The following is a 20,958-nucleotide window of genomic DNA, read 5'->3' as shown; positions in this document are numbered from 1 at the left end:
AGAGGGAGAGGGAGAGGGAGAGGGAGAGGGAGAGAGAGAGAGGAAGTGAGGGGTCCATGACCAAGGCTAAAGGTGACGATTATCAAAGAAGTCCAAGAAAGCATAGTAAATGTGCTCTGCATCTCATTGTGCAACAGCCATTTAGGGAATGAGCCTTTCCTGAGAATAGGGAAGCATGTGGTCTATATGAAACTATCAGGATGGCTTCTTCGCAATGCAGTTGCGTGAGCAACTGGGCTTTGAAACACATCCCTTCCTTTGTAGGCTTCAGCAGCTGGATTTTCTGGCATGTAGGAGAGAGAGGCATGAAGAAGGTGACTTGTAAGACCAATAGAAACCCCATACATAAGTCAGGAAGAGAGCTGAAGGGATGGCTGAAGCAAAAATCTCTAGTGACTATCACCTTTATGCTAAGACTTTGATTAAACTAGACAGGAAAGGTGGCATTATGAGGGTACTGAATGGCTAGCTCCTCATGTCCTCTCATTCTTCCTTTGTACTCTCACCACCTCCATCCACTTGCCCTCTTCTCTTCCCTTCCTCCTTTCTAGCTTTTGACTATCTTCCCTTTCTCTTACTCTTTCTCCAAGGTCCTTCTTGGTTGCTACTTTCTGAACTGGCCCAAAAGAGGGATGAAGAGGTAGTAGAAGTAGTAGAAGACTGACCCTGTAATTGTCTCATTTGTTTAGTCTGAATACAAAACCATGACACTGTCCCAGGAAGTCCCAAACTATCCCCAATTGATGAGACATGAATATGCCCTAGACAATCCCTATCCTGAGACTTTGGAGGCAAGGTAGAGAAAACAAGATGCACCCCTGACTTTTCTACCCTTTACCAAGGATATAGTTCCTGTATAGTTGTGGAATGAATAGTGAAGTCCTGGAATAACAGTGGGGGGGAGAGGAAGGAAAGGTTTGCTTAGAGAGTTGTCCCTCAGTGCATGGGAATCTCGTTGTACCCACTGGTGGCTCTAGGGACTGATTGGTCCCTAACACTGGAATTTATACTTAGGAGTATGGAGGGAGAGATATACAAGAGATTCCTTGGTTGTCCACCCTGAAGAAAACTTGTCTTCTCAATAGTCTTTGAAAGGACCTATTTGTTAATTCTCCTAGAAGAACTATGGCACATTCCCACCAAATTGAGAGGGTCACCACATGACATCAGTTATTCCCTCTACCCTGACCACAACAGATTGCCTTACAGATGAATTTCAAGACTGTCAGGGAAATGGCAAGTTCTAAAACAGTTAGAATCAGTAAAATTACATTAATTCCCCAGGGAAAGGGCCCAGAGAATAAGGAGAGGTGGACACAAGGTCCCACTGCTAACAATTCAGGAAGAAGTAAGATAAAGGAGAGTATTGAGTGGGTCTAGACAGGAGGTGAGAGACATATATAAAGATTTTGGCAAACCTTGAAGTGCAGTTATGAATATTAGCTTATCATTATACTCAATAATAATGGCACATTTCAATGCACTTTAAGATTCACAAAGAACTTTCTTCACAATAATCCTGTGTGATACATTGTACAAGAATTACCCTCCCCATTTTGTACATCAGCAAACTGAGACTCAGAAATGCAAACCAGCCTGCTTATGATCATGTATGCATTCTTTCCTTGTGTTCCATTCCATACACAAAGTAGGCTGGCATCCAACTGGTATGTCATGGATCCTCAGCACAGGTTTGTTTGGTAAAGGAAACCCCAAATCCCCTAGAAGGAAACAGAGTTCTAGCCAGGGTTCAATTTTCATTTCTTTTCCTTACAGATTTGGTGATTCTGATTTGCTCAAGCACCCTTAGGGCACCAAGCTCACAATGTGCCTGCAGCCACCAAAGACCTGATCCTAAGAGTACACTTGAAAGCATAGGAGACACTTTTATAGAGAGGGAAGCAGAGATATTGGTTTGAGGAGCTCTTCCTTGCTAAACTCTTTTCTAGTCTGTAGTTCCAACCTTCATCATCCTTTGATCTTATCTCTTGCTGCATTCATTCGTCTTTCCTAAATCTAACCAGTCTAGCCTTAGACATTCAATCTCCTAACCTTGCCCTTCTCTCTTTCCTTATCATTTGGCCTTGCCTGCACCAAGCACAGGTCAGAAATAGGCTCTAGTACATGCCATGTTCATCTGCTGAAGCCTTTCTGTTCTTTCAAGGTCCATCTCATTTGCCATTCACTCCTTAAAGATTTTCTTGACTCACCACCCTACCTCCATCAGTAAAAATAAAAAAATGGCTTCTCTCTTTTCAAATATTTCCTAAAGTCCTACTTCACAATTATCTTGCCCTCCAGAGTCAGAGATCTCTTATTTTCCACACTTGTTCTTCCTCAAAAAACAAATAATGAAGTAAGTTTTTTGACAGTCTGAACTGTGGCATTCATTTTCATCTTTCTATTTCCAAAACAGAGTATATACCTCACACATGGAAGTAACTGGATACTCATCTGTTGAATTGAATTTAGTGGGCATGAAGTGAGCTGCATGGAAATATGAATTGCTTTTGACCCTATGGAGTTCTCAAAATTTACATTTTTTACTAAGACCACCATGAGAATAATAGCAGAATTATTAAGGAAACTCCGCTAATTTCCCAATCCAACCAGCCTGCTTCTCCTTAAAGATCTGAACTTCTGGAGGACCCTGATATCTCTGCTCTGATCTGTAAAGATTGCCCAGTACCAAGATCTGTGGTTATAACAGGCTCCAGCTTGAAATACTCACCAGTAATGCAAATTGCCCCAAAGCACAGACATCACAATAACTGTCACAAGCAATGTTGGTTAACAGTAATAGTGGAATTGATCAACCATTCCCAAGTTGACTGAGAAAAGCATGATCCCCAGCCCTGCCACTGCTGAGCTAATTGTATTCATTTCCAGGCTGCTTTGGACCTGAAAGCAAGTAAGAATTAATTAGTCAACCCAATAATACATGGTTATGGAGAGGCCATTTCTGTTCAAGGCACAGAGATGACTCCAAGAGTAAAAAGAGTAAGATCCACTTATTGTGCATTTTTTCAACTTCATTTAATGTGTTGTTTTCCTCCATTAAATGGTAAGCTCCTTGAGTACAGGTAATAAGCCCTACAAGGCAGTGTCAGAAAGTACATAGAGGATAGAGTCTAGAATGAATAGCTTGAAAGCTTTGATTGTATGAAGAATTCAGATATCTCTACTGTTTGATTCCAAAAACTCTTCTATAATCTTCCCATGTTCCCTTTTTCAGTCTTTCCCCTCTCCATTTTCTGTAGGCTCTTTTCTTTCTGAGACCACAAAGGTCACCTTCCCCTCACTACTAGTCTTTCCTTCTATCTCCATGTATCACTCCTCTCTCTTCCTACTCCCCTCTCCTGCTGTCATGTACCTTCCCGTGATGTTATGTCTTCCCATAAAAGAATCATTCACCTGTCACTGCTTCTATCCCCATTCACCCCTCTCTCCTTGTAAACTTTTAGAAATAAGCCTCTTACTGCTATTTCTCTTGTCTCTCTGTTAATGTCACTGTCTGCATTTTTTCACTCCTCTGTTGTTTCAGATATTCAAGAAGGAAATAATCTTTTCATTTCTGGCTTTATTTTTTAAAAGCTTCAATCTCTTCTCTATTATTTAACATCTGTCTTTTGTCCTGTATGGTGAAGCTGAGATTTGAAGTCCAGATCACCCTGAACTGTGTTCGGAGCTCCAGGGCTCTTTGGAATGTGTTATTCCATTCGCTCCTCCTTGTTCTACTGGATGTGGAATAGTACTGGGTCATTTGAATGGCCTCTCCTTTGTATCTGGATAGCTTTTTTCTGATGGCATGGAGGACTTCTTGTTTCTGAAATGAATTGCTAAATTTAACCACTGTGTTTTTGCATTTGCAGCCTAGTTTTTGTTTGCTTGCTTGCTTTTGTTTCTCTTTTTCTGGAGGCGATCTGTGAATACTTTCAATTGGAATTGAATTTTCTATGTTCAGAAGTTCCTGAGCCCTTCTATTCTGTGGTACTAAGGCTTTTTGTTTTGTTTTATCCATCACGTTCTGGAAGATGTATGACCTTAAGATTGTCTCTATTCATCCTGTCTTCAAGATCCATATATTTTGCTTACAGAGTGAATGTTTTCCTTTTATTTTCTTATTTTTCACTTCTCCTAGGTTGTCTTTCACTTCTGTTATTCTCTCTTTTGTTTCTTTGGTGAAAATTGCCATTAAAGATTCAAGTTTTTCTTTCTGCTCATTCTTTTTGCTATAAATTCAGGAAGTAAAATTCTGCTCTCATAATTTTCATTTCTCTTTTAAACTATTTAGGAACAGCATGTTTTGGTTCTACCTTCTCAGATTCTACAGGGTCCTCTGTCTCATCAAGCGTTGGTTCATTTTCCTTCATTCTGTAGCATAGATAGATAGATCTATATAGATAAAGATGTAGATAGACAGACACACAGACAGATAGATAGATAGATAGACAGACACACAGACAGATAGATAGATAGATAGATAGATAGATAGATAGATAGATAGATAGATAGATAGATAGATAGATAGATAGATAAATAGATAGATAGGTAGGTAGGTAGGTAGATCTGAATTTCTTTAATAGATCTGGAGACCATATTTCCTTCTGTTGTTACTGTTTTTCCTGTTGATTTATCTGTTTATGTTCAAGGTCTTTGAGATTTCTTCTTTTTGGAATATTTGGCATGTTCAATCTCTTCCCTCCACCCCTTATTTTCCTTATCACTCACTTCCTGACTCCCTCTCCTCTGATGGTGGTTTCTTTGAGAGTTGGACCTGAAAGCTTATCCTCCCACAATGGACGATTCATGGTTCATTATGTTAGGATGGACAGAACTGACCCCGTCTCTTTCCTCAGGGTTGGTGGAGTGCTGCATGATCCCCATACACATATCTTGTCTTGGCGACTTGTCCCACTCCTTCTGTTCCTTAATTCTCTTCCATGATGCCAGCAGTACAGAATTTGCTTTCCCTGGTACTGACATTGCAGAGCTTTGCAGTGCTGGTGCTTTGGGGTGGTAGCCCTAAGAAGGTTTTTGTTCCTGAAGGGCTGTGGCCAAGCTGGCTGTTGAGGCCCAAGTTAACTTCCACAGCCTGAAGTCATGATCCCACAGCACTGGAAAGAGGGAGGGAGGCCCAACATGTAGGAGAGGGTTTTGATGAAAGTTTGTGTTGCATACATGGGTCTGCTAGTTCAACCTTGCTGTTGGTACTGTAGGAGGTGGGGCAGGGAAGCTGAGTGAGCTCAGAGTCAGGAAGCATCAGTTCTTGGATTTTGTTTTGTTCTGTTTTTTTTTACATATTTTGGTTTCCAGGAGAGAGCTGAATTTGTTTTATCTTTGGTGCATAATTTCTGTTTTTGGAGAACTTTGAGAGGTCATGAGGACCAGAGAAAATCTAGTTTCTTGTCTTGTTAACCTGACCCAGAAGTGGACCTTACTATATTTTAACACCAACTTCAATGACCTTTCCCAAAGGGACTATAGACAATGCTTGCTTGCTTTCCTATTTGTTATTCTTCTTTAAGAGGCAATGAAATCTTAGTCACAGACATTTAACTGTCTTTCCTTGAAGATTATGTGAGGAGACCAAGAATTCAATTACTTTTCTGTACATATTATTAACTGTGATGGTTTGAGAGAAACAGTGAAAAAACTGAATGAAAAGACTAAAAAAAAAAAAGTCTTTTACTTTGAAAACTGTTTTATCTCTTATCTTTTGAAAAGAAAAAAATCTTAGGAACTGAATTCTTGAGAAGATACTTTCATTGGCATTTTGAGAGATCTGAATGGTGAACATTTTCTTCTAGGATGGGAAAGTTACTACCAGAGGTTAGAAGAGACACTGAATGTGATTGTTACCACAGCAGATGCATCTTAAGTAATTATTTGAACACTTTTATTATTTATTTTGTAGTTAATAAATTGTACCAAATATTTATTTAAATTAAAGTTATTGAGAAAAGGTGTGGATTATATCACAGGAAATGAGCAAAAGCCCCTGGGGAAAGAGTTTTCTCTAATTTACCTTAATAAATAGCACTTCCTAAACTGGAGTAGGGGCTCACAAATGAAGTATTAATTAATTAATAAGATAAATGATGCAGTTTTAGTAATTGGTGAGAAAGTATCAGAACACATGCTAATTACTTCCCTAGGACTTAGAATGTAAATGAGATTAATCAAGTCCTCCCATTTTACATATAAGGAAAATGAGGCCTAAAGATATGAAGTAATTTTTCAGTGTTCTCACAGTTATTAAAGGTCAGAGGTCTTGGTCATTTCCAGGTCCCATGATATCAACTTGACTCCAAGGTCAGTAGTATTCTTTCCACTGAGCCACACTATAATTTGAACCTTAACAGAGGCAGAAAAGCTTTGACTAGAGTACTGAGTCTGGTTTCCAGAAAAACTGAGTTCAAAGCATGCCTCAGACAATTACTTCCCAGCTGCATGACCCTGGGTAAATCATTTAACCAATTGGTCTCTACAACTCAGAGTTGCTGTGAGGATAAAATGACAAATTACTTGTGAAGCATTTTCCAAACCTTAAAAAAAATAAATGCTAGTTATTATTGCTTATTGTTATTGTTATAATAGATATAAAATCCTACTTCAGTGAATATTTGAATTGGAACTTTAGAGCCCATCTGGAGCAAGGGAAATCACAAAGTATTTGGACCTAATTTCCTTCATTTCCAAAGTTTTGCCAGAGCCAGTGGCCAGCTCATCTAAGTCTATACTACAATAAGAGGGAACTTTGGAGAAATAAGAATACTTGACATGATGGCTAGCTAGTTAGCATTTGTATGGCTCATTATATGTGTGTCTATGTAGTTTATAATACCATATGTATAGGATCATACATATTTATATATGCACATATACATATATAATTTATAGTATCGTATATAACATATATAGCACCATATATGTATATGTAGCTATATATCATTTATATAGCTAATTAAGGTTTGCACAACACTTTACAAACATTATTTCATCTGATCCTCAAAAAAACCTTCATGAAGTAGGTGCTTCTTGTCTTCATTTTACCGATGAGAAAACTGGGGCTGAGGAAGGTTAAGTGACTTGGCCAGAGTCACACATCTGGTAAGAGTCTGAGGCCAATGGGCGGCTAGGTGGTGCAGTGAATAGAGCACCTGAGTTCAAATCTGGTTTCAGACACTGAACATTTACTAGCCATGTGACCTTGGGCAAGTCACTTAACTCCAATTGCCCTGCCCTCCTCCCTCCAAAAAGCAAAGAAAAAAAAAGTCTGAGGCCAGATGTATATTCAGGTATATGTATATTCACTTTGCTGACACATACTGGCACTCTCAGGTTTACAAAGCACTTGACATATGCTACTGTGTTTTCCCGATAATAAGACACTGTCTTATTATTTTTTTGGACAGAAAAACACCAGAGGGCTTATTTTCAAGGGAGGGCTTATTTTAATGAACATTGACAGCAATTTTAATAAACAGGTAAATGTGAACAAAAAAATGTACCTTTATTCAACAAGCAAATCACTGGGGAAGAACAGGATGACGCGCTCACTGCTGCAGCTCTGATTGGATGCAGCTCGGAGTGCGGCGTGCGTTTCACGGGAGGGGGGTAGGGAGACAGTGCATACAGAGGGTACTGTAATGTAGCGTGTAGCGCAGGGGATCACCTTCACTACAGTAGCAATCTCAATAGGGCTTATTTTCAGGGGAGGGCTTATTTTAGAGGAATCTTACACAGTAAGGGGAGGGCTTATTTTCGGGATAGGTCTTATTATCAGGGAAACATGGTATGCCACGTCATGTTCATGGCAATCCTGTGAGATAAGAAGGCTAGGTCTGCTTTCTAAATTACAGGAAAGGAAACTGAGGTTCAGAAAAGGAAAGGCTTTGGTTTCGCAGATAAGAAGCCTCAGAGACAGCATTTGCATGCCCAGTCCTTAGGACTCCCAATCCCAAGGTCTTTTTTTTTTATAATACACTGAACCAGGAAGCCTTAAAAGGAGACTTTGGTGGTAGAGGAAGCGGCAATTATGAACCAATTTCTGATTTGGTGGGCCACTGTGGGGTCAGAAAAGGATGCAGGATCTTTGAGGTCACAGTAAGTTCCTTCAAACATGCCTACTAAGAGGGGGGCAAGGTAGAAAGGAGGTATTTTCTTCAATGACCAGTGTGCTGGAAGAGCAAACAAAGAGGTCAAAGAGCAAAGATGATGGAGTCCAGAATGCTGGAGGTAGAAAATCACAGCAAATCCCCAGGTGAAAACAGCAAAAAATTCTACAAGTCGAGAATCTTCATTCATGGGCTATGGGAGAGGATCTAGTTTTGTGCCACCAATTTCATTTCTCCTTCTTCCCTTATCTTCTAGGGACCTTATTTCCTAGTATTCATAAGCTTAGACAGGTTAGCCTTGGTGTACAGCCAAGGAAAAATATGATTTATTGACATTTTTGCTGATAGTATTATGAGCAAATACTGAGATAATCAGAGTTGTTGTGGAAAAATAAGCAGATGTGATTAGTCCATTGCCAGGGTTGAAGTCAACTGTTAAACAAAGAATTCCAGGAAAATAGTCACTTTGCTCTATGTTTCATTGAGAAACAACCAGTAACAGAAGGAGCCTTCCCTGTGAACAGGAAAGCATGTGTTTTATATGAAACTGTCAGGACGGCTTCCGGGCAATATAGTGGTGTCAGCAACTGGGCTTTGAAGCATTGTCTCTCCTTGGGAGACCTCAGCACCTGGGTTCTCTGGTACATAGGGTGGAGGAGGCATGATAAGGTTGACCTGCAAGCAAACAGAAATTGTATTCATGAGTCACCCAAGGATACAGAAAGAGAAGTGAAGCAATTGTCAGGGGGGGAAATCTCTGAAAATCTTTTATGCCAAGGGCTGGCCCTGGCTAAAAGCAAGTGGAAGGATGGCATTGTGATGGCACTGGCTGGCCAACTTCTCATTTACACTTCTTCCAGTTCCCTCTCAGCACTGTCCTGCTCTCTTCCCACCACCTTTCTGGCCTATGGCATCCTTCCCCTCAAGCCCTCACACTCAATCTGCAGTCACTCTTGAATGGGCTACTCTTTGAATTCTCAAAAGAGGGAGTTGGGAGAGACTGTTTCTGTAATTGCTTCCTTTATTTATACTGAATACAAATATATGACACGAAGTCAGAAAGCTCAGAATAACCAAAGCAATTAAAGAGATTTAAAGATATGCCCTTAGTCTAGGTGGGGCATATCATGACCCAGATGGTGCCCCTCTAGTCATCTTCAGCAGGTTGTTGACAGATATGCCTCATACTCTTTCTAGGTAGATGAAAAATCCCAGATACAGACTCACTAGGATGTGAAGTCATCAAACTCCCTTGGCCAATGGAGAAATCCTTGGCACTCCCTTGGTCAATTTCTATGCCTTCTCTTTGGAGCCAAGGGAGAGAAATCAAAATGTTCCCTCATTCTTTATTCTTAACTGGGGTACAATGTCTACCTAGTTGTGGAGTAAAATAAACAATATTAATAATAAGAATACCAAAAATAGTATGATTGTATAAAAAGACATAGAAAAAGCTTTTGAGAAAAAATTATCAATTTCTCTTAAAATGACTTTTTAGTGTTTTAAGAGTTTTTTTTTTATTTTTAAGGGAACAAATTTACTTTTTCTTAATATGGTACATTTTTTTCATTGTTAAGTTGAGCCCAACTCTTCATGACCCCCTTTGGAGTTTTCTTGGCAAAGTGGTTTGCCATTTTCTTCTCTAGTTCATTTTACAGATGAGGAAACTGAAGCAAACAGGATTAAGTGACTTGCCTAAGGTCACACAAATAGTATCTGAGGCTGAATTTGAACTCAAGTCTTTCTGACTCTAAGATCTGTGCTCTATTCACTGTGCTAAGTTAATATGGTGTTATAGGAATGTAAATTTTTAAGATCTTCCCTGACACTAGGTTAAGTGCACTTGGAGCCTGTGGTGGGAGGCTTGTTTTTCAGGAACACCCACATCTTGGTGCTTTGTAATTGGGTAGTGGGTAAAGAGGGTTGTTACATTCTCTGAGCCAGGAGAAGGCTATATAAAAGCCTTTATGGGAGGCTTTGCTTTGGGGCTCACTTTTAGAAGTGTTGTGTGATTTGACCAGATGAGACTCTGGGCAGCTTTTGAGAGCCCCCTGGCTTTGAAAACCCAGATGTTGATGCTTTCCTCTCTGGTAACTGTGATTAGGTGTGGATGTATGTAATGGTTGGACAGTTTGGAAGCCTGTCTGCTGAAATGTTTCTGTCTTGTAACTTCTGCTTGTAACCTCTGTATACTCTGAAGTTCAGGGTGCTGACCTTTTGCCCCTGAACTAGGTAAACGATGTATGTTTGATTGATTAAAGCAAGATTGTTAACCCATTTTGAGTTGCTTTCCTTTAGAAAAGCAGATCTAAGAACCTGTGTTGGTAGCCACCCTGGGGATGCTGGGATGCTTGCTGCTACATAAGGTAGGTAGAATCTATTTAAAACCAAGAACCAACATTATATGTAATGGGAAAATGATAGCGGTCTTTCCCATAGAATCAGAAGTAAAGCAAGAATTCTATTTTCATCACTAATATTTCACAAAGTTCTAGCTATAGCAATAAGACAAGAAATACAAATCGATAAAACTGCAAGCAAAGAAAAAAAACAAAATTATCACTCTGGTGAGATGATATGATGGTCTTTTTAGACAACCCCAGAGTCAAATAAAATAATTGACATAAGAAAATTTGAAGACTATAGAAGTACAAATATCATTACTATTTTTGTATGTTGTTTAAAAAAATCCCACCCAGTAGCAAGACATTGAAGCAGAAATTCCACTTAAAATAAATAGAGAACTATAAATCATTTGAGAATCTATCTCATTCTAGGAACCTCCAGGAACAATTTGAATCTAACTACAACACACTCTTTGCAGAAATAATATGTAAGTAATTGAAGAAATATTAATTACTCATTTATAGACTATGACAATCTAAGAAAAAATGACAATGTTACCTAAATTATTTTTCTTATTCAGGAAAAATAAAAATTTATATAGTATGCTGTATACTATAAATATATATATACTATACCATACTATACTACACTATACCATACTATACTGTACTATACTATACCTACTACACTATACTACAGTAAAGCAGTCTCAGTTGAGTAGTGGTAGTTAGAAAGGGTGCACTTTTTAGTGCCTGAGGATTCTTGATATCCCTACTGGTGGCCCCAGGGGATGGTTGGTCTCTGACACTGGATATGATGTTTAGGGGTATGGGGGCAGAGACACACAAATAAACCTTTCTGAAGGTAGGCTGTTCTCTCACTAGTTCTTGAAAGGCTGCACTTGCTGATCGTCCCAGGATAAACCCTCTGGCAATCTCACCAAAGCTACAGAGGCACCACATGATGTCATCTACTCACCGAGCTCTGATTACAGCAGGTGGCTTTGCAGCCAAAACTTGATATCGCAAGGGAGATGGCAAGTTCCAAAATAGCAAGGATCAGCAGAATCACTTTGATTCCCTATAAAGATGGGTCAAAGACAGAATAGTGAGGGCTGGACACAAAGCCCCACTTCAAACGACTCAAGAAGAAAAAAAAATGAAATGGCAGATTAAAGGATGCAAGACAGGAGGAGGGTGATTATCTGGAAACAAAACCTAAGATATATAAAAAGCCTTTCACAAACCTTAAAATGCAGTATGAATGCTTGTTATTATTTCTTTTAGCAAGAACAATGTCACATTTAAGACCCACAAAGCACTTTCCTCACAATAATCTTGTGTCATCATATATTGTGCAAGAATGTCCACCCCTGTTTTGCATAGTCAGCAAAGTGACCTAAGGTCATGCAGGCATTCCTCTCTTGTGCTCTATCCCATCCACAAACTAGGCTGGCAGCCATCTGGGTAAGTCATGTGTGCTCAACACAGCTTTGTTTGATAAAGGAAAACCTATGCTCTCTAGGAGACAGAGTTCTGACCCAGGGTGATTTCTGTTTGTTTTCTTTGAAGATTTCATGGCTCTTGGGTGTTCTGTCAATCCCAGTAGTCTCCCATCCTACAATGGTGCCTGCAGCCATCAGTCAGAGGTGCAGGCCTAGGCATGCATTTAAAAGTTTACAATCCACTAAGGGGAAGGGAGGGGAAGGGAGGAGTAGGGAGCAAAAGTATTCTCAGAGAGGCTCTTTCTTGCTGAGCTTATTCCTCATGTGTAGTTCTTGCCTTGGTCATCCTGATAATCTGACTGCATGCACTCTTCTCTTCTCATCTCTATTCCCCATTCTTGCCCTGATCTCTCCCACACTGACTACAGGTCTGGAAGAGGCACATGTTTATCTGCTGGTTCTTCCTTTCCTTCCAAATTCTCCTGAGCTAGCATTCTGTCCTTAAAGACTTTCTTGATACCACTCTCTCCTTCATTCAAAAGTGGGTTCTTTCTCCTCAAACATTTCCTGAAACTTGCCTTCACATTTACCTTGCCTCTTCTAGCTCAGATTTCTTTGTCACTTCCCTGGCCTTCCCCAAAGACCAAATGAGACAGTACGTTTTTGGACAGCAAGAACCATGGGTATTTTTTCCTTATCTTTGCATTGCCCTTGCAGAGCATATCACCTCACAAGTAGTGATAACTGCATATCCAGATGCTTATTTGTTGAATTGAATTGAATGGGAATGAGCTGAACTGAATGGAAATGCTCATTGCTTTTTGACCTTTTGGAGTTCTCAGAATTCACATTTCTGATTCAAAAGATAGGAATAACCAGATATATTCAGGAATTTCCTCTTGTTTCCTAACTCAAGCAAATTTCTTCTTAAAGGTTCAGAGCTCTGCAGGACACTTGGTGTCTGTCCTGACCTATAAAGATTGCCCATACCAAAGAGCCATGGTCAGAACTGGCTCCAATTTGAAAGTACTCACCAGCATTATATACATGCCCAGAAGACAGGGATCAAGGGAACCTTCAAAATGACAAAAATAATAGATTGTATCCATCACAAACAAGTTGACTAAGAAAAGGATGATCCCCAATCCTGCCACCACCGAGCTTACAACGTTCATTGCTAGACTGCTCTGCACCTAAAAGCAAGCAAGAATCCATTCATTTGTCAACTCGTTAACACATGTTTATGGAGCTGCTACCACGTTTGACATACAGATGTGCATCCAAGAGCAAGAGAATGATGCACCTATTTAGCGACTATTATCAACTTGAGATTATACAAGTTTCTCTCAATACAAGGACCAATTGAACAACTGCTTAGTTCCCTAAGTCTTTACATTCTAGGCAATGCAACATCTGTAATGGGGTCCCTTGTTGTTGTTGTTGCTGTCATTGTCATTGTTGTTGTTCAGTCATTTCAGTCATATCAGACTTTTGTGACCCCTATTTGGGGTTTTCCTGACAAAGATCCTAGAGTGATTTGTCATCTCCTTCTCTAGCTCATTTAATCAATGAGGAGCTGAGACAAATAGAGTTGAGTGACTTGCCCAAGGTTACACATCTAGTAAATGCTTGAGGCTAGCTTTGAACTCAAGAAGATGAGTCTTTCTGACTTCAGGTCAAGCACTCTATCTACTACACCACCACTTAGATACTCCCTTTAATGTATTTTTACATAAAGATAATCGAAGAGAGCAAGGGAACTGAGAAGTCAAGAGAATGATTTTATTTCTTCTGGCATGATTGCAGACTTTCCCAGGTAGCAGCCTGAATAATCGAGGAGCAGCCACCAGGGATTCGTACCCTATGTCACCCCAAGTTACAAGCCCAGCCATGGGAATTGGTCAGGAAAGCATACTATGGCCCAGCCAAGGGTTGCTGAGCCTGTCTCTCAATGACCTGTTCATTTATCCCTTTTCTTCCCAGACAGCAGAAAAGAGATCAAAAAGTTCTTCTTTTTGAGCTACAGACATGGAGGGAATGTCACTCACCAGAGTATTTGTGGCTCTGTTCTCTGCAGCAATGGAAAGGGAACCAGAGATAATGAACTGTGGACAGAAGATGTCATACATGAATGCCCTACAACTTTCATTTTGGTCTCCATTGTACTCACCCTTGCCCAGCCATTCACTGAGATTTGCCTCTCCTATCCCTGAGAATTGATGTCTCTTGTGACTCTATTACATGCCCCAGTTGTTTCATAAACATTTCCAAGGAGCAATTGTTGGACTTGCCTTCTTTTCATAATGGAAATTAACACAAATCACTCTGAATTCAAGTAACCATGTAAAAATGAAAGCAAGGTTAGTCTCTTATGGCTTATATTTGATGAAAGTTTGAGAAGAGACAAGACTTTTCAGATGTATTTCTATATATCTCTTTTTGCCTTTTTTTGGAGGGGGGAGGGCAGGGCAATTGGGGTTAAGTGACTTGACCAAAGTCACTTAGCTAGTAAGCATTAAGTGTATGAAGCTGGTGTCAGGTCCTCCTGAGTCCAGGGCCGGTGCTCTATTCACTGCACCACCCAGCCACCCCTTTATCTGTCTCTTGATCTATCTATCAATAAATATATGTGTGTGTAGGCATGTATTTGTTTCTGTATTTTCTTCATGTGTATCTCTGAGTGTATAATGAGATTCACAAATCATTGTGAGGACCTGAGAGAAAACTTCTACCTCAAATTAATATACTGAAAGGATTTGTTTGAAAGCACAACATTGACTGAGAGCATGGTGTTGTGCTTCCCTGTTATCCATTAGTTCCTTTACATATAGCTGGTTTCAGCGTTAAAATAATGTCTTACAAACTAGTTGGAGAAACACTGGAAGATTATATAGGGGTTGCTCTAATCATACCTGGAAGAAGAGTGGATTTTTTGAGTTTCACATCATAAGGTAGTCAGGGGTGACTAAATACAAAGAGCTCCTGATTTGAGTCATTAGAAGGTATAGGAGAGAGGAGACAAGAAGAAAAATCTGGACAGCACAGAGCATAGAAAGTCAGAAGATCAATCAAACAGTAGATATAGAAGCTGCCTAAAGAGGGGTGCTGACCATGGTGCTTATTTATTACCTACTACTTAAAGGAGAAGAGTGGAGGAAACCTCTTGTACAATAGCATCAATTCTGAAGCTTATACCTCATCAGTTCCTCTTGGTCCTGGGACCCTTCCCTCCTAATTGAAAAGAGTGGATGTGGAACTCCTATAAGATCATTCTTTCTTACTTAGCTGTAGATCTTCTTCATGTCCCCATACTGGATACCTTTTCACCTGCCCACAATTTTCAGTTTCATTTTATGTGCTGTCTTCCCCCATTAGATTATAAGCTACCTGAAAGCAGGAATGGTCTTTTCCCTTTTTGTATCCCTAGCTCTCAGCAGAGGAACTGGCACATAGTAAGCCTTTAGTCCGTATCTGTTTGCTGAGTCAGAAAATTAAATAAGATGTTTCAGGTGGAGTCCACTGAGAAAGCTGATCAAATACATAAATATTCTATTGAAAAAAAGATGTGGCTTTGGGGAAAGGAAAAGCACAATCCTCTCCTTTTGGAAGCTTATTGTCATCTAGTGCCATATTCCTCCTGATAAGGGGAAACCTTTCATGATTACGTGTGCTTCCCTAGAGAGTTCTACATATGTCAAGAGGAAGAAAAAGAGCATGAACGATGAAATGTGCATCTTCATTCATAGCTATAGTGATATCTTTTTTCTTTTTAAAAAGGAACAATTTCTTAGCCTCCTAATAAGGATGGCTGTTTGAGAAAAGAGCTTGATATTGTTTCCATGACTCAAAAGTCAGAGAGTTAGGTTTGTATAACAGAAGAGCTGTGAGAATGAGGAGGGGAGCTGATAGCAGAGTTCTTTTGCCCAGCAGGTGATGCATGGTACAGACTATTTCTTGAAGACAATAAGAATATCAGTGGTGATAATATAGAGTGAGTTGTTCTATATGTGACTTCCTGTTAGGTTTCCATAGGTGCATGCTCATTCTCTCCAATGTATGTTTACAGGTGGACTGTTACATTTTGATTATTTCTTCTGCTGAGTAAAATGAGTTCCTGCTCTTACATTTAATTTGTTAAATACTATGATTATTCTTGCTTTTTCTCTCTTATTTGATAAATGTTTCACACTCAAGAATCAATAGTGAGTTATTTTGCATAAGCTCAGAGCACCTCAGTTAGGGATTGGGAGTTCCAACGGAAAATGATAAGGGTGAATCTAACCGCGAGCCTCATTATGCCTATGACTCAGAATGACTTTGTATGATAACACATGGTCACTCTTCTGGGAAAAACCTGTCTTTACAGAATGTTGGTGGGTTGGGTTTATGAATCAGCCCAAAGGGTCATGAAAAGTCAATCCTCAATCAGGCTACAAAAAAAATTTTTTTTTAAAGAATTCCAATTATATCATTTTTGAAGAGAAGTGAGCTACTGGTGAACTGATCTGCTGAGTATGTCAAATATTTAAATTCAGTTGTTTGGTTGTCTTAACATTATCATAGAATTAACTGAACCCTGTACTTTGCATCCTAATCCTGACTCACATACAAAAGAATTTCATGACTCTAGTGAAGGCCATCAACTGAATCTCAGTTTTCCCATTTGTAAAATAAGGATGGTAATATCTGGGCTATGTGTATTAGAAAGTTCTTATGATTAGATGGTTCTGAAATTTATGAATCATGAGCCATTGTTATCATTAATCTATTGAGAGTGGAAAGCTCATTTCTCTCCAAATGATTACACAACAACATGGCAGGGTGGATAGACCTAGGAATACCAAGGTACAAATTCTTGCTCTGGTGCTCAATACCTTTGGGACCTTCAGTAAGTCACTTCATGGTTCTGAGCTTGTAAAAATAAAGAGACATGGACATAATCCAGCTCTACAATTCTGATCCTATTGGACTTTGAATTGTTGATAATAAAAAAATGATGAGGCTTTCTTACCATGGAATTGGATACTATCTATCTATCTATCTATCTATCTATCTATCATCTATCTATCATCCCAGTATACTGTATAGAGTATATTATATATTTATAATGTATAACATGTATAGTATTATCATATATCATATATTACCACATTTTATATGTCATATAATATATAATATGCAATACGTAATATATATTATAATATCAATCCTTCCCTATTTCCACCACTAAAAATTGAAAATGAGCATAAATGACATATTGTAGACAAAGAGATTGACTCCTATCTCCAAGAAACAAAAGGAAAAACTTCATATTTCAGAATTGGTTTCATTAATTCTACTCACAAATGCTGTTCCCCAGAATATGTAGCCAGTGTACCACAGAAAATTCTCATATACAGAAGTTTTCAGAGGAATCAAAATGATAACCATTCCTAAGGTGAAGTTCATCAGGGCAATCATGATCTGGACAGTCTAAAAGGGAAAGAGATATTGGTGAGTGCATAGAGGACTTACCCACTTCTCTCTAGAAATGGAGTCAATGTTCTTTTGCCCTCCCCAAAGGTGTTTTTATAGAACTTTACTGGGCATGAGCAAGAGGTCAGAGTAACTGGCATGTAGTAGAAGCTTAATAAAAGTTTATTATTGTTTAACTGGTCAATTATTTGAGATTTCAAGTCAGAGGAAATAGGCTTAATGTCTGGCTCTACTCCTTAAACCTCTCAAAAGTTGTGACAAGACCTTTCCTCTGTTGTTGTTCATTTTACGGTCATGCCCAACTCTTTGTAGTCCTCTTTGGGGTTTTCTTGGCAGAGATAATGGAGTGCTTTGCCATTTCCCTCTTTAGCTCATTTTACATATGAGCAAACTGAAGTCAATGGGATTAAGTGACTTGCCCAGAGTCACACAGTTAGAAAGTGTCTGAGGCCAGTTTTTAACTCATAAAGATGAGTCTTCTTGATTCCATTTGCAGGGTTCTGTCCACTCCACCACCTAGCTATCCAACTTTGATCTGTTTAATCTGTAAAATAGATGGTTGGACTAAAAAAATCTCTAAGGTCTTATGCAGCTCCAAAACCCTAGGATCGTATAATATCAAGAGAGGCAGAAAAGCATAGTGGATAGAGATCTTGCTGAAGGGTTAGGAAGACCTGGGTTGAGGTCTTCCTAACTCTTACACAGACTGACTCTATGATCCCAGACACATCACTGAGCTTCTTACTGTCTCCTAGCAACTTTCTAAGCTTATAAATGGTAGGGTTGTTGTCTGGATATATTGGTAGAGGGAATTCTTGTAAGTTTCTCCCAGCCAGAAATATATGAATCTACTTTCCAAGGAATGGGAACTCTGACTCACCCCCAGAACCTTGGGTTCCCCTTTCAGGAATTTCTGCAGGTGTGCTTTTGATTTATAAAATTGCATAGGTGTCCCCATTGAACCTTGTGGGGAAATAGAACCTGACTGTGGAAAGGATGGGAACATTCCCTTTGGAGTTGCCTGGAAATTGATGAGGTCACTGCTGATGCTGTAAGAAGAGAAAAGAAATCACATGAAACATGGGTTCAGGGGGCCCTTCCCTTCAGAAAAAAAAATATGGTGGCCAAAAGAAGCTAACATGATCTTGGGCTACAATAAAAGAAGTATGGTGTCTGGAACAATGGAACTCATAATGCCAAGCCTTCCTCCCTGGTCAAATAACAGTTTGGGGTTTTATAGTTTATGAAGAGCATTGATAAACTGGAGAATATGCAGGAAGGGGGGACCCACAATGGCACAAGGCCTAGAGAATATACTATATGAAAGTTGACTGAAAAAAAACTTGCAATGGTTAGTCTGGAGAAAAGAAAACTTAGGTTGTTAAAAGAATAAAATGAGGTGATAGACATGAAAGACCTTGAAAGATACCCATTAAGATGCAAAGGCAAAGGGTCATGTCCTTCGCAGGGGAAGATAACACTGCTAAAAACCATCATTATAAGACACATACTTTTAACATTTTTTTCCTGTCTGTAAGTATGGACCAGCATGGATCAAAATATTTTCTCCAGGCACATTCTATAAGTGAACAAAGGCACGTGTACATACAGGCTGGGCTCTAGTCATAGATCAGAGCAAACTGAATTGGCTTGCATGCAGTTTGAGACTGATTGGTACTAGATGCTTGTTTGTCCCAAACTAAAAACTATCATTTTGACTCACATTCAAGGTCCTGCAGAGACCTTCCACTTTAACCCCCAAAGTTGAGGGAAGTGGGGGGTAGAGATGCCTGAATTAAAACATTGGTGGGTAAGTGGATATTCAATCCATCCCTCTCTTTCCTGGCTGTCCCAAATGCTTAGACTATGCTATATTTAAACATCTATAGGACACCAGGATCCAGGCACCTTATACACACACTCCCAATCCCCTCTCTTCACTTATACTCAGGAAACAATAAGCAAATCAACCCTGAAAAAGGGCTCAGCAACCTGTGGCCCTGAAGCTTCACGTGAAGGCAACTTCCATGATTGCCTAGACCAAAGTACTCTTCCCCTGCTCCCACTTGCCTATATGTCTTGTATCTCCTAGGGGAATTGGGACTGTCTCAGTTTTGAATCTGTGTCCCTATGAAGCACACCTAGAATAGTGCTAAGTTAGGCATATAGTGTTCATTTAATAAATTTTTGTTGATCAACTGATTGAGAGGGAACTGTTTGAATGAGTCATATAAATGGGGCTATTGATCTTACTTAAATGTGAATGTAAGAAACAAACTTTTACAAATCAGTCTATTCTGACCATGAAAAGGATTCAATCAATAATCTCACCTTGCTCTGTGCCAGGAGTAGGTTGGGCACAAAGCCCACAGCTCAAACTTATCTCCCCAAGATAGAGGGTGGACAGACTTCTCCCAACAACCTTCTCATTCTTTCACAGCACTCTGTGGGTACTGGGGAGGTCTAGAATAGGGGAAATAAATAGGAAGAAGTGAAATTAGCCAGCTAGGAGCCCATTCCATTCTGATTCCTTGACTCCATGGAGCTTTGAGGGCCTAGTATGAATCCAGACCTGGGTTCAACTATGGCTCAAGGGAAGAGGCAGGGGAATACAACCCCTCATTTTCCAAAGCTTGCCTCTGTCTAAGGAGAATGGATGGACTAAGAAAGAGAAGTGAAAAAGGAAACCCTCTAACAGCCATCTTTGGGAAAGTCTAGGGGAAAGAAGTGCTTTGGAAGGTCAGAAAAGATACAGATTATTGTGGGATGCCCCAAGTGTGCACTGGGCTTTGAAGACCATTTATATCATAGGATGTGAAAGGGGGAAAGCAGTATTGGGTGTGAATCCCTGAATCCAAAGATTTGAATACTCCTTCCCCCTCAGGGCTCCCTTAAATTCCTTCCAAATTCTTCTTCTCTGAGTTCTAGCTTCTCCAGAAACCAGGGATGGGAACTACCCATAGTGCTTACCTGTCCTCTCCCTCAGCTCATCCAGGGTCTCCTGGCCTTCTAGTTTTCCTCCTCGCAGTCTGCTGAGAGAAGAGATAGAGCTGCAATGAACTGGAGATCTTCTACTGGGGTTCCAACCTGTCTTGTCTTCCTTCTTTCCCCTGACACTATGCCCTTCCCACTGGTTTTCTCTTCCTTATGTGAAATGATGACTGCAGTAAGCAGTTTCCAAAAATCATGAACTGTTACTTCCTAACATAGGAAATGACTAATGATAAACTCTTGCCATAAATTTGTCTCTTATTAGGAGGACATGGACAAAAGTCAGAAAAGGTAGGAAGGCGTGGATGAATTGCAATCTGCATTGGTGGAGATCATGTGTCCATTGGATTATTCAAGCCTTAGACAAATGTCAATGTCATTATCTTGTCTTCAAAGGATTCCTCAAGATGTCAAAGACTATTATGTATTGAAAAATATGATATTCAGAAGTAGCAGCGAATCTTATCAAAATGAGCTTGCTTTAAAAATAACTATATTATATTCCTATTCACATATATGTATGTAAGAAGCAGCAGTCAACAAACATTTAGTAAGACCTTACTTGTACTCTACGCACTGTGC

At 39.6% G+C, this 20,958-nt stretch overlaps 1 protein-coding gene and 1 long non-coding RNA gene across 3 annotated transcripts in view; one reads left to right on the top strand and one right to left on the bottom strand.

The window, feature by feature from the left end:
- The window catches only part of LOC138177086 (uncharacterized), a 13,010-nt gene extending 1,529 nt beyond the window's left edge, over nt 1–11,481 (top strand). The window contains exons 2-4 of the long non-coding RNA XR_011172426.1: nt 10,419–10,486; nt 10,898–10,953; nt 11,351–11,481. This is a non-coding gene — a long non-coding RNA (uncharacterized lncRNA). The remainder of the gene's footprint in view (nt 1–10,418; nt 10,487–10,897; nt 10,954–11,350) is intronic.
- LOC138177084 (membrane-spanning 4-domains subfamily A member 4A-like) lies at nt 8,410–20,554 on the bottom strand. Of its 2 annotated transcripts, XM_069108075.1 has the most exons (8): nt 20,356–20,552; nt 19,717–19,848; nt 18,266–18,434; nt 17,254–17,382; nt 13,959–14,015; nt 12,945–13,103; nt 11,445–11,546; nt 8,410–8,795 (listed from the first exon to the last, which is right to left on the bottom strand). In XM_069108075.1, the coding sequence occupies exons 3-8, from the start codon at nt 18,389–18,391 to the stop codon at nt 8,658–8,660; spliced, it is 711 nt and encodes a 236-aa protein (XP_068964176.1). In that variant the 5' UTR covers nt 18,392–18,434; nt 19,717–19,848; nt 20,356–20,552; the 3' UTR covers nt 8,410–8,657. The 2 variants fall into 2 exon arrangements, with proteins under 2 accessions (XP_068964176.1, XP_068964177.1); XM_069108076.1 differs by lacking the exon at nt 19,717–19,848 and having other exon boundaries at nt 20,356–20,554.
- Between the last annotated feature and the right edge of the window lie 404 nt (nt 20,555–20,958).

This window comes from Petaurus breviceps, unplaced genomic scaffold, assembly GCF_028583685.1.
Source record: "Petaurus breviceps papuanus isolate PSGF00001 unplaced genomic scaffold, PetGlider_PUasm1.0 90330, whole genome shotgun sequence".
Classification (NCBI taxonomy): domain Eukaryota; kingdom Metazoa; phylum Chordata; class Mammalia; order Diprotodontia; family Petauridae; genus Petaurus; species Petaurus breviceps.
Note: the sequence above shows the minus strand (reverse complement) of the source record. Positions and strands in the feature narration are given on the sequence as shown.